Here is a 22,973-nt window from a genome sequence, read left to right as displayed (position 1 = left end):
TAACAATTATAAATATATATGCACCCAATATTGGAGCACTTAGATATATAAAATAAATATTAGCAGAACTAAAAGGAGAAATAGACAGTGATACAGTAATAATAGAGGACTTCAATATCCTACTTTCAACAACTGATAGATCATTCAGACAGAAAAACAATAAGGAAATAGTGGACTTGAATAACACTATAGACCAATGGACCTAGCAGACATATACAGAACATTCCATCCAAAACCAGAAGAAGACACATTCTTTTCAATGCACATGGAACATTCTTCAGGAGAGATTATACATTGGGTCACAAAACAAGTCTTAACAAATTTAATAAGATTGAAGTCATATCAAGTATCCTTCCTAACCACAATGGTATGAAACAAAATCAAAAATAGGAGAAAAATTTATAAATATGTGGAAATTAAACGATATACACCTGTACAACCAACCAATGGGTCAAAGAAGAAATCAAGAGGGAAATAAAAAACTATCTTGAGACACACAAAAATAGAAACACAACATACCAAAACTTATGGGATTCATCAAAAACAATCCTAAGAGGAAAGTTGAGAGTGATAAACACCTACATTAAGAAAAAAGAAAGATCTCAAATAAACAATCTAACTTTACACCTCAGGGAATTAGAAAAAAGAAGGAAAAATAAGTCCAAAGTTAGCAGATGTAAGGAAATAAAGATTAGAGATAAATTTCAAAGACACTAGAAAGACAATTAAAAAGATCAACAAAACTAATAGTTGGGGTTTTTTAAAAAGATAAAACTGAAAAACCTTTAGCTAGACTAACAAAGAAAAAAGGGAGGAGACATTACAAGTGATACTACAGAAATGCAAAGCATCATAAGAGACTGCTATGAAAAACTATACGCCAACAAATAGTATATAACCTATGAGAAGTGGATAAATTCCTAGAAACATACAACCTATCAAGACTGAATCATAAAGAAATAGAAAATCTGAATGGACCAATTGCAAGTAAGGTAATTGAAGCAGTAACCAAAGACCTACCAACAAAGAAAAGCCCAAGACCAGCAGCCTTCATGGGTGAATTCTACCAAACATTTAAAGAAGAACTAGCTACCACTCCTTCTGTCATGGAAGGATGGTGTGTGAAAAACGTAAAAAGAAACTTGGTACTGTTATCACTCTAGATACATGGAAAGATGGTGCAAGGAATATCACAGGAAGTGGTAGAAGAGAGCTGGACAAAAATAAAGCTTTGACCTAAAAAAAAAGCAAGACTTGATCCACATGGAAAGAATAGGTCCTCCACTTGCAGAATTTGTAAAAGTTCTATGCACCAACTGGGTTCTCATTATTGCCAGTGCTGTGCCTACAAAAAGGGCGTCTGCGCTATGTGGGGAAAAAAATTTGGATACCAAAAACTACAAGCAAACGTCTGTCTAGATGTATTGAAGTTTCTGGCTTTCCATATGATTTACTTTTTGCTTTGAATTTTCAAGGCATAACATAGATGTTCAGGTTACAAAATATGTCTTAAAACAATTAGGTTTAATTCAGGGAAGTTGATTCGTATTCATTCTTCTGTTTTCAAGCAGTTCTGAACTGCAACAGTGTAACTAGTTTTCTGTCTTAAGTTGCTTTTTTTCCTTACAAACATCTTATTGAACTGGAATAAGTGGCAAATGTAATGAAAAAAGATTTTCCCAGTTCTATATGTACTTTTTATTTATCATTATATATTATTTTTATCCTTTCTCTCTACTTTATTTGTAGATATTGCAAAAGTGTGAAGGAGATTATTGATATTTGGCTCTGAACCTGGCATCCAGACATGTAATTCTTCCCTCATTCCCTGTTGGTTGCATAGTTCTCAGAATCAGCAGCCCCTTAATTAACTGCAGCTTCATAGGGAATTTAAATATCTGAGACCTTTATTACTGAATTGTTCCTTAAGTAATTAGCCCAGACCCAAATCAAACACAAGTTGTAATTATGATATTTTGTATTTGTTCTTGAAGCCAAAGTGCCATTATCTTTCACATGAGAATGAAAACACAAGGGATACCCTGTATATGTCCACATGAATACACTGGATTTCAGAAAAATACATATTCCATACATTACCTTGAATTCAAACTGTCATGAAAGCCAGGATAACTATGTGCACCCATGATGATATGCAATGAATGAATCACCACTCTTAGGGAAAGTGCTTTGATGCAGAAACCAAACTTTTTTTTTTTTACCTCCTCTACTTCCCCCTCCCCTGCTAAAAATAAATAGAATTTAATTAATTAAAGAAGAACTAATGCCAATATTTCTCAACTTTCCAAACAACTGAAGAGGAGGGAACACTTCCAAACTCATTTTATAAGGTCAGCACTACCCTCATACCAAAGCCAGATAAAGACAGTATAAAAAAAGCAAATTATAGGCCAATATCTCTGATGAACATAAATGCAAAAACCCTCAACAAAATGAGAGAAAACTGAATTAAACAGCACATTAAAAGGATCATGCGGGCTTCCCTGGTGGCGCAGTGGTTAAGAATCTGCCTGCCAATGCAGGGGACACAGGTTCAAGCCCTGGTCCAGGAAGATCCCACATGCCGCGGAGCAACTAAGCCCGTGCTCTACAACTACTGAGCCTGCGCTCTAGAGCCTGTGAGCCACAACTGCTGAGCCCGCGTGCCACAACTACTGAAGCCCGTGCACCCTAGAGCCCATGCTCTGCAACAAGAGAAGCCACCGCAATAAGTACTGCAATGAAGAGTAGCCCCCGCTCTCCGCAACTAGAGAAAGCCCACGTGCAGCAATGAAGACCCAACACAGCCATAAATAAATAAATAAATAAGTTCACTATTAAAAAAAAAAAGGATCATGCACCACAACCAAGTGAAATTTATCCATGGGATGCAAGGAAAATTAAACATATGCAAATCAATAAATGTGATATACTACATTAAGAGACTGAAGAATAAGAATTATATGATCATCTCAGTAGATTCCAAAAAAGCATTGACAAAATTCAACATCCTTTTTATGATAAAAACTCTCAACAAATGAGGTATAGAAGGAATGTAGCCCAACATAATAAAGGCCATATATGACAAGCCCACAGCTAACATCATATTCAACAGTGAAAAGCTGAAAGCTGTTCCTCTAGATCAGGAACAAGACAAGGATGCCTACCTTCACCACTTTTTTTTTTTTTTTTTTTGGAGTAGAATTGCTTTACAATGTTGTGTTAGTTTCTGCTGTACAATGAAGTGAATCAGCTATATGTATACCTATATCCCCTCCCTCTTGGACCTCCCTCCCACCTCCCCCATCCACCCATCTAGGTCATCACAGAGCACTGAGCTGAGCTCCCTGTGCTATACAGCAGGTTCCCTCTAGCTATCTATTTTACACATGGTAGTGTATTTATGTCAAACCTAATCTCCCAATTCATCCCACCCTCCCCTTCCCCCACTGTGTCCACATGTCCATTCTTTATGTCTATGTCTCCATTCCTGCCCTACAAATAGGTTCATTTGTACCATTTTTCTAGATTCCACATATATGTGTTAACATATGATATATGTTTTTCTCTTTCTAGCTTACTTCACTCTGTATGACACCACTTCTATTCAATATAGTGCTGGAAATCCTAGCCAGAGCAATTAGACAAGAAAAAGAAATAAAAGGCATACAAATCAGAAAAGAAGTTAAATTCTCCCTGTTTGTAAATGACATAACCTTACATATAGAAAACTCTAAAGAGTTTGCCAAAGATATGTTAGAACTAATAAATGAATTCAGCAAAGTTGCAGGATGCAAAATGAACATGCAAAATTCATTTGCATTTCTATACCCTGACAATGAGCTATCTGAAAAAAGAAATTAAGAAATCACCCCATTTATAATAGCATCAAAAAGAATAAAGTTCTAAGGAATATACTTAACCAAGAACATGAAAGGTCTGTACATTGAAAACTATAAGACAGTGATGAAGGAAATTGGAAAAGGACATAAGTAAATGGAAAGATATGTGTTTATGGATTGGAAGACAATATTTTAAAAATATCCACACTACACAAAGGGATCTACACATTCAATGCAATCTCTATCATAATTCTAATGGCATTTTTCACAGAAATAGAAAAGGTAATTCTAAAATTCATATGAAATCACAAAAGACCTTGAATATCCAAAGGATTCTTGAGAAAGAAGAACAAAGCTTAAGGTATCACACTCCCTGATTTCAAACTATATTACAAAGCTATTAGTAATCAAAACAGTATGGTACTGGCATAAAAACAGACACATAGACCAATGGAACAGAACAGAGAACCCAAAAATAAACTCACACACATACAGTCAATTAATCTTTGACAAGGGTGCCAAGAATACACAATGGGAAAAAAATAGTTTATTCAATAAATGATGTTGGGAAAACTGGATATCCACAAGTGAAAGGATGAAATCAGACCCTTACACCATACAGAAAATTTAACTCAAAATGGATTAAAGACTTAAATGTTAAACCTGAAACCATAAAACTCCTAGAAGAAAACATAGGAGAAAACCTCCCTGACATTGGTTTTGGCAATGATTTTTTGGATTTTACACCAAAAGCACAGACCACAAAAGGAAAAATAAACAACTGGGACTATGCAAACTGAAAAGCTTCTGCACAGCAAAGGAAACAATCAACAAAATGAAAAGGCCACCTACTGAATGGGGGAAAATATTTGCAAAGCATATATATACTAAGAGGATAATATCCAAAGTGTGTAAGGAACTCACACAACTCAATAGCAAAAAAATAAATAAGTAACCCAATTTAAAAATGGGCAAAGGACCCAAGTCGATATTTTTCCAAAGAAGACATACGATATCCAACAGGTATGTGAAAAGATGCTTGACATCACTAATCATTAGGAAAATGCAAATCAAAACCACAATGAAAAGAAAAAAAAAAACCACAATGAGATATCACCTCACATCTGTTAGGATGGCCAACAGGTCATCCTTTTTTTTTTTTTTTTGGCCTCTCTGCATGGCTTATGTGATCTTAGTTCCCTGACCAGGGATTGAACTCGGGCCCACGGCAGTGAAAGCACTGAATCCCCGAGGATGGCTAATATTAAAAAGACAAGAGCTAACAGGTGTTGGGGAGGATATGGAGAAAAGTGAACCCTCGTACATTGTTGGTGGGATGTAAATTGATACAGACATTATGGAAAACAGTATGGCGGTTTCTCAGAAAATTAAAAATAGTACTACCATATGATCCAGGAATTCCACTTCCGGGTAGATATCCAAAGGAAATAAAATCAGTATTTCAAAGATATATGCACTTCCGTGTTAATTGCAGCATTATTCACAATAGTCAAGATATGGAAACAACCCTAGTGTCCATCAATGGATGAATGGATAAAGAAAATGTGGTATAAATATACAATGGATTATTCACCAATTAAAAAGAAGGAAATCCTACCATTTCGGACAATATGGATGAACCTGGAGGACATTATGCTAAGTGCAATAAGCCAGACACACTATGAACACAAATACTGTATAATCTCACTTACATGTGGAATATAAAAAAGTCAAACTCAGAGAAACAGAGAGTATGGTGCTGGTTGCCAGGGGCTGGGAGGTGGGGGAAATGAGGAGATGTTGGCCAAAGGGTACAAATTTCTGGTTATAAGATGAATAAGCTCTAGGGATCAAATGCACAGCATGGTAACTATAGTTAATAATATTGTATACTTGAAATTTGCTAAAAGATCAGATATTAAGTGTTCTCAACACACACACACACAAAATGGTAACTACAGGAGGTGATGGATGTGTTAATTAGCTTGATTGTGGTAACCATTTCACAACGTATACATATATCAAATCATCACATTGTACATGTTAAATATATACAAATTTTATTTGTTAATTATACTTCCATAAAACTGGATGAGTCAATAAATAAATATTGTCAGGGAGAAAGAAGGGAGAAACAAACCAGATGGTCTGACAAAGATGAATCTGTTTTGCACATTTTGAGAGGTAAATTAATTAGCAGAGCAGTAAGTCTATTCATTCTGTCCCTGAGTAGGTCTACTTGAGGTATCAGAGAAAACAATTTCAGTTGTTTCTGGATTCTGAGAAAACCTGAGAGTCGTGAGGTAGAGCATAGGTGATGGGACACACCTATGTGACGTCTGTCATTGTCCTTCCATCAGTACCTTCTTGGTTCATCCAGGTGTGCACCATTTCCCTCATCAGAATTTCTCCACAACCCCCTCAAAACAAGCTCCGACAGCACCACTTTTGACCATGAGGCTTTTTTTTGCCTGGTGGGATTAGCTGGATCCCAGTTCAGAATAATGGTTTTGTGGCAATATTTAACACTCTGAATCAAACAGTGGAGAGGGCAGAATGATCTGAAAACAATCACAAGTATTGTGAGAACATACCTTGCATTCAGTTTTTTAGTCAGCTGAGGCCTAATTAGGAGAATAAGGGTCAAGGATCAGACTGGTCAACTCTCATTTATCAAGTGGCATTTAAAAATTGATGGTTTGTTTTATCTCTTATCTGGGTCAGAGTCAGAGGTAAGTTACAGGTACCCCATTTAAAAATATTTTTTAGCCAGGGTGGAAATTCTTGTACAAACCAGTGAAATCCAGAGTGTTAGGTGTCTCCTGAGAAGTCAACACATCATACTCTTAATAAGATATTAGTTACTGGGAGTTTGGTTTGATCACATGGGATGTCCCAATAACAAATGTAAAAAGTGGAAATTATTAACTTTTCACAGTCTACTTAAAGCTAATATTATACCAATCCATATAAAATGTAGGAAACTTGCAATTATATAGGCCATTTACCTCATCCTGTACTTTATATTATAGTTGTCGTATGTGTTATATCTACATAGTTGTCATATGTATTATATCTACATATATTACAGACCCCACAATATACATTTTGCTTTAAATGTTCATGTGTTTTAAAGAAATTGAGAAGAAAAAAGAGTATTTTATATTTATATACATATTTTCAGTGCTCCTAGTCCTTTCTGAAGATCTTTAATTTCACCTGGGATCATTTACCTCTAGCCTGAAAACTTCCTTTAGCTTCTCTTATAGTACAGACCCACTGGCAATAAATTCTCTTAGTTTTCACTTATCTGAAATTGTCTATTTCCCCTCCATTCTTGAAGAATATTTCCATTGGATGTAGAATTACGGGTTGGCAGGTATTACTACCATTGCCATTATTCCAGCACTTTAAAGTTGTTCCATTGTCTTCTGGTCTCCATTATTTATGATAAGTCAGCAAATTATACAAGCTTGAACTGAAAGGGACAGTTCTTTAAATTCCCAACTTTCTACAGACAAGAAGCAGGTTGGCAGAGAAAGCTATTCAGTTACAGACATGAACCATGTTTTATGGGAAAGCATGGATGATTCAGAAGCCAAAGCCAAAAGCCCAAGGGCAGAGCTAAGAGTCATGAAGAACTACTCCCAGGGCCTCTAGACAACACACACTCCCTGCTCCTGGAGCAGAAGGGGGCAGCACGTGTCCTTAGCGAGATTTCAGAAATGCTATGGACCAGTGCTTGCTATGTGTGGGGTTATCTATTGTGGTTATCCTGTCCCTTCCTCACCCTTGCATGTTGGGTGAGCAGGGTGAACTCTTTAGTTCACAGTTCTTCAGATCATGAGGAACTATGCCCAAGAAGCCTCGTCTGCATCTAAATCTGATTTAGTTGACCAGATCCTGGACCTCAAGTCTGGCTGATACCATAAGAGGATGAGACTTTGGGTGGGGAGTACTACGTTTGTTCCCTTTCTTAATTTTTTCCCCTGAAGTTAATAATAGCCTTTGTTATTGTTAATTGCCTTTGTACCTACCCAAACTTTCCAACTCTCCACCAGGTCAATCCCATTAGGGAACATATCAGTTTCTTTTTTTTTTTCTTCTCTTTTTCATCCCCCCTTGATATACCCATTTTCCTTTCTCAGGGATAGTTGCTCTCTAAGCACCACCGTCATCCTGGGATGTCCCTTTAACTGTCATCCTTGGAATTCCATTTGCCTCTCTCCTGGTTTGGATTCCCCGTCCTGGGTCTCACATCTTCCTCTTTCTTGATTTACATCTTGTTTTGGTGTAGCACATCCTCCAGTTGTTTCATCTGATTGAAAAGACAGCTCAGTGGCAGAGTGCATCATGATGACAGTGTGACATTGTCAGCATTCCTGTCTCTTTTATCACAGTGTTCCAGTGAAGGCTGCTCTCTCTGTTTGGGGCACAGCTGCCATTTTGGAATCTCCCTTCACCAGCATACTGCAGATTCCCTTCTCTCCTCTTCTGAGTTTGATCTGTTTTCCACAGCCCATATTTCCTACTTTCTTGGCTTATTCCTTCTTCAGTCAGAGAACATCTTCCCCCCAGTGGCTTCCCAAAAATCATGCCTGGGGGGTAAATTTTCTGAGAACTTCCATGTTTGAAAATGTCTTTATTTCACTCTCACACTGGAGTCAGTGTCGTAGTTATTGCTTCTTGCTGACAAGTTTCCTTCCCTCCTCCTTTCTGCTAACAACCTCTGTCCTGTGGTCACATAGTGGCCATGCGACGAGCCTGGGCTACTTGTGGGACAGTTAATGTCCTTCCCTAGGATTGCTCACACTGAGTGGGGCAGAGGAGGAGCTGTAGCCCACTTAGCTGGCATTCCTTGAGGAAGGGACTCCAGTGTGCCTGGTTCCAGGAGTCATCTTGGAGACTGGAGAATGCATCACCACCAGAGAGTGGCAGCACATCCTGGGGCTAAGATGGAAGGCCATCTGCACCACCCTGGGTCCTGAAGCTCTTCCTTCAACTGGAGCATCACAGGAAGGTCCCATGAACTGGGTCCCATGAACCAGGACCAAAGGTCCCATGAATACCTGTTGTGTTCCATGAGTCTCAGTTGGAGATTAATCCTTTGTCAGTTGCTTCATTTGCAAATATTTTCTCCCATTCTGAGGGTTGTCTTTTCCTCTTGTTTATGGTTTCCTTTGCTGTGCAAAAGCTTTTACGTTTCATTAGGTCCCATTTGTTTATTTTTGTTTTTATTTCCATTTCTCTAGGAGGTGGGTCAAAAAGGACCTTGCTGTGATTTATGTCATAGAGTGTTCTGCCTATGTTTTCCTCTAAGAGTTTGATAGTGTCTGGCCTTACATTTAGGTCTTTAATCCATTTTGAGTTTATTTTTGTGTATGGTGTTAGGGAATGTTCTAATTTCATTCTTTTACATGTAGCTGTCCCGTTTTCCCAGCACCACTTATTGAAGAGGCTGTCTTTTCTCCATTGTATATTCTTGCCTCCTTTATCAAAGATAAGGTGACCATATGTGCATGGGTTTATCTCTGGGCTTTCTATCCTGTTCCATTGATCTATATTTCTGTTTTTGTGCCAGTACCATACTGTCTTGATTACTGTAGCTTTGTAGTATAGTCTGAAGTCAGGGTGCCTGATTTCTCCAGCTCCATTTCTTCTTTCTCAAGATTGCTTTGGCTATTCGGGGTCTTTTGTGTTTCCATAAAAACTGTAAAATTTTTTGTTCTAGTTCTGCTGTCACCTGCTTTTGAAAGAAATCCACATGACTGCAGAAGCCCTACTAGATGGTCACTCCTGAACATTCTGCAAGCTTTTCTTTTGGATGGTCACTCCTGAACATTCTGCAAGCTTTCCTTTTTAAATTTAAAAACAACAGCTTTTCTGCTGTTGTTTTGAAATTTAATTATTTTTTCAGTCATTATATTTTCTAAAAATCTTTATACACATTCTTTTAAAATTTCCCCTTATATCATGAGCATTTTCCACATTTACCCACTCTCCATGGAAATGTCATTTTTTATTAATTATATTCAAAGGAAGTTTTATTTACCATCATCCAACAAGTTTTGTTTTTGTTTTGTTTGTTTCTGCAATTATAAATAACCTGGCCACTGACATCTTCATGCTTTTTCTGTATTTAGGATTTTCCTCTTAGAATAGATTTCCAATGATGAATTCATTGAGTCAAAGGGAATAACTATTTTAAAAAGACTGACAAACCAATTTATGAAAGGGTTGTGCCAGTTACATGCCCACCAGCTGGGGCATTTCCCCACACCCTCAACTAACAGCATTCCAAGGTCAAGCTAACTCCACACAGGAGAACAGTATCTCCTTGCTGTGGCTTTGATTTGCATTTCTTTAATCACTGAGGCTGAACATTTCTCAAAAAGTCTATAAGCCAAATTGGTTTCCTCTTCGGAGACTTGTCTGTGTCCTTTGTTCTTTTCATCTTTAGGGGCTCAGGGTTTTTCTGATCAATTTCTTAAGCACTCTGGACAATAATGTTGTCATCATTTGGCCACATTTCCTGCAAATATTTTTCCTATTGTTTGCCATTTTATTTTGAAACCAACTTTGCTTGTATTTTTTTAGTTTATGGGCCATATCTCTTTTATTTTGTGTTGTCTACTGTGACTTCTAACATTAGAAAACGTGCCCCCTTCCAGAGTTGATAGATATCCACTTCTTTTTTTTTTTTTTTTTTTAGGAGAAACTGATAAAATATATTTAAGTCTCTGAATCCCTCTGGATTCCAATCTTCCTCACCTGTTTGGTGGCAGGAGTGAGGAAGGGACCTGGTTTCCTGCTCACCCTGCACCCCTGTCCCCAGCTTCCTGCTCAGTTGGGGGTCCACAGGCTCCGGACCAACGGTTGTCCAGGGGACACGGGTGCTCTTTCTCTAGTCACTGGAGTCATCAGGAGCCCAACCTTCCCCGGCGTCCCCACTTTCTGATCACCTCTCGACTTTTGTTGCTTGCTTGATTTCAAGGCAAGCCTTCTTAGACTTGGCTTTTAAAAACAAAGGCAGAGAAAACCGAGAAGGACCTGAGAGTAAGTGGTCGGCCCAAAAGAATCTGAAAGGCCTCTGAGATCCCGGGAATTAATCATCAGGTGCCTGGAGAAATGTGGTTACCCTGACGTTTTGAAACACTTTCCAAAGTTTATGATTAGACATTTTCGATTTAATTCTGTCTTGCCGTCTCCTGGACAGTGCTGGGCACCCAACGTGCTCAAAAAACACTTGCGGACTGAATGACCGAATGATTCTAGAATCCCTCTTCCCATACTCTGCTCCTCCCTCCCCGAGGGACCCCACTCGCCCAGACACCCCACCGGGAACTCCGGGACACAGCACGGAGGGGTCGCGGAGGAGGGACAGGGGAGGCAGGGGGGCGAGAGAAGGCGGGCCAGCGCTTGGGTGGCAGTCACGAATTCAGGGTGACGACCCCTCCCCCTCACAGGGCTGATGGAGAAGCAAAGTGAGAATTGGGGGGAGGGGGTCAGGAGAGGAGGACAACGGACGGTGGGAGTGCTCGCGGTGTGTGTTGGGGGGAGCGGTGGGAGGAGTGGGAAGAAGAGGGACAGTGAGGAGGTGAGAGACCTCCCCCGCCCCCCACCAGCATCCTGCCCGGCCCGCCCGGCGCTGCTGCCGGCGGCCACTAGAGGGCAGAACTGCGCTGACCAGGAGCTCCCGCGAAGGCCAAGGCAAGAGGGGCGGGGGTTGCCTGACACCCAACCCATACCCGGAGCCCGCGACCCCGGCCCCCACTACCCACCGGGGCGCACCGTAGCACACCCAGGCCACGCTCGCACCCACTGCGCAGGCGGGGAGGCTGAGGCATGGCTCTGCCTCTTATCCTGCGCTCCCCACCCCAGTTCTGGAGGGGATCTGCCGGTCCTGGTCCCTTCCTCCGGCCCCAATCCGAACCCGCCGCCTGGGCGGGCAGTGGCCGCCGAGACCCGACTCCGCCTCTGACGTCAGCCCCGTGCCCCAAATAACTTCCTCCCGGAGCCGCTTCCGTGGCGGCCGCAAGTCCCGGACACGGCCAGCCGCGCCCAGGGCAGGGTCACCCGGGACGGTCATCCCGGCCTGGCCTTCCCAGAGCCAGCTTCCGCCCCGCCCACCCCGGCCCTCGGGCTCCGGGAAGCCCCACCCCCACCCCCCGCCCCCGGCCCAGGGGAGGAGGGTGCCGACCCGGGGACGGGAGGGAGGCGGGGGGAGGGAGGTCATGGCCACCTTGGGGCCGGTCCTGGGACTGCTGGGACCCAGTTCCTGGAGGGAGGGCCGGTGAGAGCGCTGGGGTCCGCTGGGGACCCCGCTCCGGACTCCCTCCCTGCTCTCCTTTGTTCCATAAGCACAGGTGACCTGGACCTTTCCGTGCCCATCCCCCCTCCCCCCAAAGTGTAAGCCCCAGTCCTGGACTCTGTTTCATTCACTGATGTCCGGTACATAGTAGATGCTCAATAAATATGAATGAACAAATGAATGAATGAAACAGGGAGGGTCTCATGGGCGGACTGTAGTCAGCTTATGTGGGGCCTGTGGTCAGTTGGGGGATGCGGTCAGCCATGGTGGGGGGTGGAACCCCATGCCACAAGCACCTAAATGGGGCAGATGCACCTTGGCCCCCAAACCCCAAGGTGTCTTAGGGTGAGGGGTCTGGCCCCTTGGGGTTCAGGGCCAGGTCATGGAGGAGTCGGGGTTCTGGGGTGCCTCCTTCCTGCTGAGAGGAACTGGGCGGGCCAGGCTGACAGGTCCAGCGGCATAGCCGAGCTGACACTCATCTCCAGCATATAACCCCACTTCATGGAGCCCCGAATGTTGTGCTAGTGTTCACGGAGCTCCTGCCACTGCTGTCCCCTGCCTGGCAGGCACTCCAGCCAGGCCAAGACCATGAGGCAGGTGCCGGCTGTGGCCCTGCTCCTGCTCCTGCTGCTGCTGCGGTTTGGTGAGTCTTAGAGGCTGCAGGGCCCCTCTCTCCTACCTGGAGCTGTAGCTAAGCACCCCACTCCCTGGCCAGGCCTGGGGCTGCAGCATGGGCCTCTCCTCCCTGCCCCAGGGGGGAAGGTTCCAGACGTCCCACCTGGGGGAGTGAAGTGGGGAAGGTTGAATGGGGGTGTGGATGCAGGCCCGGGAGGAGCCCGGAGGCAGTAACCATAACCCTGCTCCCCTTGCCTTGGGCAAGCACGGCCAAGCTCTGGGCTTGGAGCTTCTGCTTCCTCTCATCTGGGCCTCTCTCCCTTCTCCAAGGGCTGCATGGGTGCAGGATCTGAACTCGAAACCGCTGGCCTCCAATCCCTGGGCCACTGTTCGCTGGGCCCGGGAGGGGTAGCTGAGCTGCTGCCTGAGCCTGGGAGCCTCGGGAGGCTGGCGAGGGCTTAGCAGGGAGCAGGGGGACAGGGGGGCAGGCTCCAGCTCCCACCAGAGAGGGAGAGTATGGGAGGAGCAGGCCCTGAACCCCTGTCCCCTCTCCCAATCATGGGTCAGGGTTAGCAGGTGCCAGCCAGGGCGCCCCACCTGCAGGCCCCTCCCAGTGGGCGGGCTGCTCTCTGCCAGGGAAACTCTCCCGCATTCCTGGGCCACCTCACTTCCCTGTCCTTAAGTCACCTCCCAGGGCCAGGCCGGGTCACCCCAGGCTGCAACTCAGCCAGGGCTCCAGGCTTTCCACCAGGGGAGGAGGGCACCAGGGCGGCACCTTGGTGGGGAGGCCCCAGCCTCCCTGGGCTCCACAGGGCCTCCCCAGGTCTCTCTGCCTGGCCTACCTCTCCTGGCCTCCTGGTTCAAGAACCACAGCGTTCTTTGAGGGAGCCCATCTCCGCCAGGGTGTGTAACACCGTGATTGCTCCTGGTGGGTTGAGAAACCAAGGTCATTGCCAAAATGGAAACAGCGGCCTGCACTTGGCTCTCAAACAGCTGTGACCAGAGGCCTGAACTCCTTCAACACTGTCCTTGCCCCTCATCCCTGGCTGTTCCCTCCTAGAGCCTTGGGTCTCTCCTATCTATCCCCACTAGCAACTAGCTACAGGAGCATGAGGGCCCTGGGCCCAGAGGAGGGGCCTGACACCCCCACCAGCTCACTCAGCCCCTATAGGACGCCCACCCTGCAGAGCCCAGGTCTCCACATCACCCATTCCCGGTCAGCCATGCTCCCACAGCTGCTCCCATTCTCTCCCTCTTATACATTCCCCGGGCTCAGGCCCCATGGATGTGGGCTCTGCCTTCACAGAGCTCCTGAGCCCATAGGTGAGATGAGACAACAATTCTACACCCAGGGCAAGGTAAGCAGAGCTCTGTGAGGCCAGGCGGGAGGACAGAAAGCTCAGAAGAGGGAGCCAGGCTTCCCAGACAGTGCAAGCAAGAAAGGCTGCCTGGAGGAGGAAGCATTTCAGTTAGGCCTGATCTGGATTAGGACCATATAGAATCTGGATTTGTAGACACCAGGAGGAAAGGGGTGTTGTGGGCAAACTTTCAGAGGCCGGAAGGCTCAGTCCGAATGAGAAGCAGAGTTGCATTAGGCTGGGGTGAGGAAGACTGCAGAGCTCCAACGGGGTGGGGGGTGGGTGTGCTGCCAGGCAGGGTATGAGTGCCCTTGATCCTGGGAGCAGGCAGTGGAGGATCCATCTGCATGTGTGGGAGGGGGGATGGCTGTGGGGAGGATCTGGACAAGGCTCTGGAAAAGTCCCACAGGGAGGGAACAAGCCTGAAAGCACGTTAATGCCGCCGAGGACAAGGTGAATGGGAGCATCTTGCCAGCAGAAGCATCAGCCTTAGAAAGAGCACGGGGTCTGGTGTTATCAATCTAATTAAATCATATTATACTAAGATGAGGGGCTGGAGGGAACTGCCCTCCCGGGGGCATTTGCATTTTAAAAAGGCACCTCATTAACACAAATCAATGTCCAGGCAGAATTCCTGCTCCCCCTCACCCCCCCGCTGGCCTGGGCTGACTACTTCCACCCTCACATTTCTGCTTGGCACCTCTACTTTGAAGAGTGGCCAGTCCTGCCTGTGCCTCCTCAGCCCCCTCCTCCTCCTCTTGCTCCAAGCACAGCTCCCCCCCACAACCGCTTCTTCATCCAGCACCCCCAGCATTGGGGAGTGCACCCCTTAGACTGCAAGAATGTGGGTCTCGTAAAAATCCCCAGGGTCCTTGGGCACCCCTTAGAGAGGCGTGGCTCAGCCTGGTCGTTTCCTGCCCCCAGGGCCCCTCAGCTGCCTGGGACTGGTTACCAAGAGGGGCTGGTGTATAGGGGGAATACTGGGGGCTGAGGTGGGGAGAGGCTGTCCTGAGCCCCCCATCCCAGCTCTGATCAGATCTGCCCCCAGTGAACCAGATATGCGAGTGGGGCTCTCTCTACAGGGCGGGTATTTCTGGAGTGTTGCTGGCACTGGGCTGGGGACTGTCGGCCTGGCTGGGGTTTCTGGGCTGGGGGGGGTGGGTCCTGTCAAAGCCAAGTAGCAGGCCCTGTGCCTATGTCCAGAGACATGGGGGCAATGGATCCTGGGGAGATGGAGGCCATTACCGAACGGTCCCACCCTCACCCCTCCCCTGTCCCTCGCATGGGCAGGGGTGCCATGGCCCAACAGGGTGCCGTGGGCTCCAACTGCAAGCATGCTGGAATGTCTGAGAGACCGGTTGGCTCTTGGGAATCTGGAATCTTGGGAGGACTGACCCACAACCACTGGCTGGCCTCTCTCTACTCCCCAGAGACCCGAGTAGCTGGGCTGTTGCCCCAGGACTCCAGCCAGACATGGAGCCTCTCTCCCTCTATCTCGTCCTTCATCCCAGCCCCAGGCTGGTGGAGAGGGGTAGGGAGGGAGACCCCACCCCACAGGGCTGAAGGCTGGATGCTCCTCAGAGCTTCCGACCAGGACGAGTGTGGGGTGTGGAGGGAAGGCCCTGTGGGGACAAGAAGGAGCCCTCCTGCCCCAAACAGGAGAGTCAGCCCTGACAGGGTCCCCTCACTGGCATCTCCTGATTGTTTCCCCCTGTGGCAAGGGGCTTGTCTGCCCTTGCAGGTGAGCTCTGGCCCACAGGCCTGGCCTGTATACATCTCGGGGGCCGGACCTGTGGGGAACTGAAGGCCACTGGCCTCTCCTGCCAGGTCCCCCTGTGGGCTGTCCTGCTGAGTCCTCAGGAGGTTGCATGTGGAGCAGATGAGGGGCTACGCTGACCAGCAGTGGTGGGGGTGGCGGGGAGGAGCAGACCTCAGCTTCAGCTAAGTTGGCTGATCACCCTCTTTTTTCTCATTTCCAGGGACTCAGGAGGCTGAGGCATTAATTGGTAAGCATCCAAGTCCCCTGGGTCGGGGGATAGGAGTGGGCTTGTCTGAGAGCTGCAAGACTAATCAGAAACCCACACCCTCACACACCCCCGGAATGAGACCCAGAATGAATGGGCTGGGCACAGGGAATCCCACAGTGCGGGAAAGTTGTGGAGCCCAGGCAGGAGTGGAGGGGGAGGGTCTGACACACAGTGTAGGTGGCACAAGAGGGCCATCAAGGCAGGAAGCATGGAGAAGGGGGGCAGGGAAAGCAACAGAAAAGAAGCTAAATCTAAAGACAGATTTGGAAGACCACTCACCTACCCTACGTGGGACCCTCCCAACACCCACTGACCTTCTGGGAGCCCATTTGTCAGGCTCTGTGATAAGACCTTTACCCGTGTTATCTCACTCCCCGCCCCAGGTAGGTCTGATGTCACCATTTCACAGGTGAAAGGAGTGGGGCCCATGGGGGTGGGGGACTTTCCCACAGCTGGGAAGGGTCTGCCTGTGTCAGAGGCTGACCTGATGCCCAGGCCTCTGACTTGCCTAAGGTCCCCAAGCAGGTCAGGGGCAGGGAGGCCGGGAAGTGAACAGAATGTGAAAGTGTGGGTTTGGGGGTATGGAATCAGAGCCGATGGAACTGGCCCCCAGTGAGCGCACCCCTGGCTGTGTTCCCCTAGCCTGCGGGAGCCCGAGGATGCTGAACCGGATGGTGGGCGGGCAGGACGCCTTGGAGGGCGAGTGGCCATGGCAGGTCAGCATTCAGCGAAATGGAAGCCACTTCTGCGGGGGCAGCCTCATCACAGAGCGGTGGGTCCTCACCGCAGCGCACTGCTTCTCCAAGTGAGTTGGCTGAGCCCCCACGCTCCCCCTCCCCACCCCTCGCCAGCACAGCCAGCCTCCCTCCCCACCAGGGGCGCAGATAATGCAGACAAAACAACACCTCCCACACCTACCCAACCCCGCAAAACGCCCAGCTTCAGCACCGCGGACAGCGCCGACCCGCTGCAGTGTGGGGCGCTCAGGCTGACCACCTATGGGCGGCGGGTTCGGTCTGCATTATCTGAGCTTTCCCTACCAGAGCTCCCTTTAGGTCCAACCTCGGGGCCAACTTCCAGCAGCAACCCCTGCTTCCCGGCTCTTGCTCCCCCCCAGCCCAGCTGGGAGGGGTCCACTCTCCTACTGCTGGTCTCACCAGTGAGGTGCTTTGCCAGACCTGGGGCCTGCCCCTGCCGATGCTGGCAGGCTCCTCCCATGCCCTGGCCCTCTTCCCCGTCCCCCTCCCACACCTCAAATATAAGACACTCCCTTTCTGGCTGGGACTCTGGGTACAGGTGGACTAGAGCAGAATGGCCTTAAGGTCACCTATGCTGTCCCTAACCAAAGGGCCAAGTCACCCAATCCCTACTACCATACTATGACCCACTTGGTCCTAGACCTTCAGGGTTTCCCAAGCATCTTGGCTCTTGCCTCACCACAGCTCTGCAATTCTTTTAAAACCTCACATCTTAAGTTCAGATATTTGGGCTCAGAGGGAGCAGGCGGCTTGCCTAAGGCTAGGCCCAACCCCCAGATGCACCCTGGTGGGTGATCATCTCCTTCAACCCTCACAGCAAGCCTTTCAGGTGGGGACTGTAAGTGTCCCCATTTCACAGACAAGGAAACTGAGTCACAGAGAACTTGCTGGGTGACTTGCCCAAGGTCGCCGGGCTGGCCGGGGTATAGCTGGGAATTAAAGTCAGGAATTAAAGCTGCTTCAGCTTCTACCCCCTTACCCACCTCATCCTGATGTATGTCCCACTGGAGATTACTTTTTTGAAGACAATGTGCAGAGAGAGATGTTGGCACCATGGGGGGCCTAGAGGGAGCCCAACTCCTCCCTCTTTCCCGTCTCCATTTAACTTCCACCAACTCCATCTGTGAAGCCCTTGTGGGGCTGCCTCACACCAGCTCTCTGCTCTCCCACCAGCACCTCTGAAACATCCCTGTACCAGGTCCTGCTGGGGGTGCGGCAACTGGTGAAGCCAGGGCCGCACGCCATGTACGCCCGGGTGAAGCGGGTCAAGAGCAACCCCCTGTACCAAGGCATGGCCTCTAGTGCCGATGTGGCTCTGGTGGAGCTGGAGGCACCTGTGACCTTCAACAATTACATCCTCCCTGTGTGTGTGCCTGACCCCTCAGTCGTCTTTGAGACGGGCATGAACTGCTGGGTCGCCGGCTGGGGCAGCCCTAGTGAACAAGGTAATGGGGCAGGGCCAGGGCAGAATGCGGGACATGCCTAGAGAAGGCAGCGTGGGGGCCACTCTGAACCAACAATCTTTTTCTGTTGATATTGGTGCACATGATCTCTACTCAAATGGGTGGAGTAGGTACGGGAAAGGGGCAGCAGACTCAGGAAGAGGAGCCATGGGGAAGTGGAGAGTGGGGAATAGAAAGAGCCCAGGCTGGTGGGTGGGAGGAGGGAAGAAGGAATTCTGTCCCACAAAGCCCCCAGCCAGAAGAGAAGGTCTAAACGCAAGCGAGAAACGGGGAGGGACAGAGTTGTGGTTTTCGAGAACCCAGGGCCCCGGAGTCCTTAGTAAGACTGTCCACTGAGCCGCAGGCTGTGTCTCCCCTCCCTAGACCACCTGCCCAACCCCCGGATCCTGCAGAAACTCGCTGTGCCCATCATTGACACGCCCAAGTGCAACCTGCTCTACAGCAAGGATTCCGAGTCCAGCTTCCAGCCGAAAACCATCAAGGATGACATGCTGTGTGCTGGCTTCGCCGAGGGCAAGAAGGACGCCTGCAAGGTAGGGACCAGGGTGGGCCGTGCCAAGGCTGAGCCCTGCTCCCCAGGCCCCAGTCAAGGTGGAAGCCAGCCCACCTGGGACAAGGGATAAGGCCCCAGGAGGTGGGCCCATGGGGTCCAGACAGGGCTGTGCATTTGACCAGCTGGGAAAGCAGATTCCTGGACCCCACCCAGGGGGAGTCAGGCAGCAGGTCTGCAGTGGGACCCAGGAAACTGCATTTTCAACACACTCTCCTGAGGTGAATCAGGGTGGATAGTCTGGGGATGCTAGAGAAATGGGCACCCCAGGTCAGAGAGGAAGGACTGGGTGGCGGGGTGGGGGTGGGGGGGTGGGTCCTGGGCAGGGAAGAACAGATAAAGGGAGGCAGACAGGCATGTGTGCACCCATGTAGCTGCAAAGCCTGGCTCTTGGGCCTCCGTGGACTCTAACGGTACCTCTTCTTCACCTGCAGGGAGACTCGGGGGGCCCCCTGGTATGCCTTGTGGGTCAGTCATGGCTGCAGGCTGGGGTGATCAGCTGGGGTGAGGGCTGCGCCCGCCGGAACCGCCCAGGTGTCTATATCCGGGTCACCTCCCACCATAACTGGATCCATCGGATCATCCCAGAACTGCAGTTCCAGCGGGCTAGCTCGGGTGGCCAGAAGCGGGACCCCCGGGGCCAGCAGCCCCTCAGTCGGAACTTTGCACCCTTCCTGGCAGCTCATGCCATCCTCCTGGTCCTCATGGCCCTGCTCACCTTCCTCTGAGCTGCGCTCAGGCCAGTGGGCCAGTGGCGCCCCGGGGCCTATGGTGTACATTTGTAAATAGCTCTCCAATTCTCCCTACTCTCTAATGCCCACTTATTTCTATTTATGTTCACTCTCTAATAAAACCCCAACCTCAGTGCCGGCTGCCTGGGTGTAGACCCTCCGGGAAGGAGGGGGCTGGTGCTGGGCAGGGCGTGTGGCAGACGAGGCTCCCCAGTGGAAGAAGCTACAGCAGGCACACTGGAGGCTAGACATCACCGAGTCCTGTGACACCTGTGGCCTGACCCCCTCACAGGGGCTTCCCTGCTCCCCCCCGCCTCAGCATCCTTGCCAACGTGGTCGTCACCATGAGTGTTGCCAAGGGGTGCCCTGTGCTGGGCACTGGGGACAGCAACAGATACCGGCGGGGGCCCGGCAGAGGGTGCTGAAGGAGGGGGGGCTCTGCGGGGCGTGGGGGAGCACAGCCCCCACTGCCTATGTCTGAATCACCCTGAACTTCTCTTGGCTGTCACACAGAGGAGGCAAGGCCCAGGCCACTCGGGGCCGTGGAGGTCGGCAGGACAGGCCCCCCAACCGAGATAGGCCAAGGCTTCGGCAGCTCCCTGGGCCAGGACCCCCTCCTTCTTCCTTCCGCAAAGTCTGGGGTTCAGGCCATCCCTGCAGCAGTCTTTAATGGTTTCTTCGAGGACCCCTGGGGAATTCAGGAATGAGCTGCTATCCTGCACAGAGAGCCTGGTGCTTGGCCCTGCCCCCAGGGGCCCCACCCCAGCTCTGCTGCCCCCTCTCGTCCCTGGTCCTGTCAGTAGCTCCACGCCATCCCCCTCCCAGTCCTCCCGTGATGGCCTGTGGCCACCAGGAATCTACCAGGAATAGGTCTCAGAGCCCAGGCCCCAGCTCGCTCTGGCCCTGCCTGTCCTGGCCGCGATGGTGCGGCTGCCCACGGAGGTGGCCCCAGGTTCTCAGCCTGGCCCAGCGTGTCCACGGCAGGCCTTCTGCGGTTGGACGGTCAGCTCCCCAGTGTGGGCCGATTCCTGAAAGGCACCCAGCTTCCTGCCGTGCTCAGTGACCATGAACAGACGAGAGGCCTGAGAGGGCACACCACACACGCACACCCATGCTCACATGCTAGTACACGCCCACACTTGCACACCCACACACGGAGAAACACACACGTACGCGAGCTCGTGCACAGGCCCAGCTGGCCCGGCAGGTGCTGGGAGAAAGCAGGCCTGGGTATTTATGGAACGTATCAATAAGCACTTAGCAGGCACCTGCTGTGGACCGGCCCCGGGGATGGAGTGGGGAACACACACTGAATTCGCCTCTGCTCTGCTTTGCCTGGGCATGTTTCTGCCAGGCAGGGAGCACTGCTTGGTGGCCCTCCAGGGACTGGGCCATCTGAGGGCTTCTTCTCCAGAGCAGAGATGGATTCTGAGTCCCGGCGGGGAAGGTGGGGGCGCGGGGCAGCAGGTGCACTGAGGCCTGATGGGGGGACGACCGGGCTGTGGGTGTCCTGAGAGTGGCCCCAGGGACAAGTTCTGGGTCATCTTGGCTGGGAGCAGGGGCTGGCCTGGGTCCTGCAGCTTTGGAGAGAGGCGACGCTGCTGTGGGGAATAGAAAGAGCTTCAGGTCCTGCAGTGATGGGGGTCAGAGGAGGTTAGGTGGCCCATCTGCCACGTCTGTGGTGAGAGGCCAGGATGGAGCCCAGGTGAGGGCCAGGCCCCCCTTGGAGGAGGACTTGCCACCCCGCCCCTGCCTCCTCTTCCTGCTGTCCTAGCTTTCTGAGTGCCCTGGGGTCCCCCATCACCCCACCATCCTCCTGCCTCTGCTACAGGGCAGGGGTCTGGTCAGGGTCCTGTGGGCCTAACAGGGAGGAGGGGCGAAGATGTCAGGGCAGCCCAGTGCTCCCCAGTGACGCCCCACCCAGCCGGGCTGGGAGGGCAAGGCTAGGGTCCTGGGTGGGTCCCAGGTGGTGGCCAGTGTGCGACCCTAGGGCACAGATCCCCCACGCCCTGGGCTCCCCAAACCCAGCGTGGACACTCAACGAGACAGCTGCAGGAGGGGAAGGGATACACTCGTGCAGAGACTAGGGGTTTAAAGGGAAGCAAGTTTATTCACGCTGTTCACAGTGCGCTCAGTGCTGTGAAGAAGGGGAAGGAGAGAAGTGCCCCCAGCTGTCACGGGTCCCCTCTCCCACCTGGGTGGGGTGCCGCTCAGACACAACTTTCTATGCTGCCCCCAAGCAGCGCCTCAGAGCCACCGCCTGGTGGGTGGGGGCCCCACCAGGGCCCCACCGGCTGCAGGGAGAAGGCTTTGGAGTGACAGCTGGCTGGCACAGACCACCAAGCCGTGGCAGGCGTAGGGAGCGGGGCCCAGCCCAGGGCAGGGCCCACCTTGCAGCAACCAGAGCGGCCGGCAGGTGAAGCCACAGGAGGGGGCCACAACCGAGCCTGGAAATCCATGTGCGCACACACCATACTGCACGCTCGGGAACATAAGGCTTAAGATCAGCCTGTGGGAGCCCCAAGAAGGAAAACCGCTGGGCCAGGACCCCAGGACCCCTGACCCCTTCTGGCCTCAAGGATCAGGGGTCAGCCACGGTCCTGACGCCAACACCTGGAGCAGGCAGGGGTGCAAATCAAAGCCCCCCCAAACCAGAGACACCATCCCAAACCAGGGGTTGTACACCAGCGTCCAGATTTGCAGTTTGTCTCAGGGAAGCACGGCTCAGTCCAAAGGTGCCAGAGTGGCACTGCCTCTGCTCATAGACACCAGCCCTGGAAACACGACAGACACTCCAAGAAGGCTGAGAGTTTGGGTTGCAGGAGACTCCGGCATCTTGGGGTCAAAGACATCCTACCCAACCTCTGGGAGCCAGAGCTCTCCAGGGAACACGGGGAACGGGAATTTCCTCAAAGCCTTGGCGTCCCGGGAGTTTCCAAAGAGCCACCACCAGGGGGAGCCAGAGTGGCTGTGGGGGATGGGGGCCCAGGGAATTTCAGAGAAATTTCTCTGAAGCTGGTGCTTCTGGCCAGGGAAAGAGACAAGACAGGTGCACACGCTTGACGCAACGAGGCATCAGTACTTTTTAAAAAGTCACTTGAAGATGATCTCCTTGGCCCAAGGATGGGGGCACGATACCACCAAGAGATGATGGGTGAGGGGCCGGGGGCTGGCCCGGCCGAGCGGGGAGACGGGCCTGTGCTGCTCTAACCTGCCAGCCCCAGGCTGGACAGTGACACAGGCGGCAGGCCCGGGGCTGCCGCGAGCCCAAGGCGGCGCTTCCGCAGTAGTGGCTCTTCCGTGCATTTTAAGACACTA

The 22,973-nt window shown here is 50.3% G+C and overlaps 1 protein-coding gene and 1 pseudogene across 1 annotated transcript; both read left to right on the top strand.

Moving 5' to 3' along the window:
- The first annotated feature begins 1,114 nt into the window (after positions 1 to 1,114).
- LOC132349723 (cysteine-rich PDZ-binding protein-like) lies at positions 1,115 to 1,419 on the top strand (annotated as a pseudogene).
- Positions 1,420 to 12,687: 11,268 nt separating this feature from the next.
- PRSS27 (serine protease 27) lies at positions 12,688 to 19,737 on the top strand. The gene is made up of 6 exons (XM_059897510.1): positions 12,688 to 12,796; positions 16,106 to 16,132; positions 16,796 to 16,958; positions 18,085 to 18,356; positions 18,738 to 18,907; positions 19,359 to 19,737. The coding sequence occupies exons 1-6, from the start codon at positions 12,742 to 12,744 to the stop codon at positions 19,650 to 19,652; spliced, it is 981 nt and encodes a 326-aa protein (XP_059753493.1). The 5' UTR covers positions 12,688 to 12,741; the 3' UTR covers positions 19,653 to 19,737.
- Positions 19,738 to 22,973: the final 3,236 nt, after the last annotated feature.

Source organism: Balaenoptera ricei, chromosome 15, assembly GCF_028023285.1.
Source record: "Balaenoptera ricei isolate mBalRic1 chromosome 15, mBalRic1.hap2, whole genome shotgun sequence".
NCBI lineage: Eukaryota > Metazoa > Chordata > Mammalia > Artiodactyla > Balaenopteridae > Balaenoptera > Balaenoptera ricei.
Note: the sequence above shows the minus strand (reverse complement) of the source record. Positions and strands in the feature narration are given on the sequence as shown.

Coding starts and splice junctions, on each gene's coding strand:
- PRSS27 (XM_059897510.1), top strand. CDS start 12,742: ATGAGGCAGGTGCCGGCTGTGGCCCTGCTCCTGCTCCTGCTGCTGCTG. Junction 16,959..18,084: donor GCAGCGCACTGCTTCTCCAA/GTGAGTTGGCTG, acceptor CTCTCCCACCAG/CACCTCTGAAACATCCCTGT. Junction 18,908..19,358: donor GCAAGAAGGACGCCTGCAAG/GTAGGGACCAGG, acceptor CTTCACCTGCAG/GGAGACTCGGGGGGCCCCCT.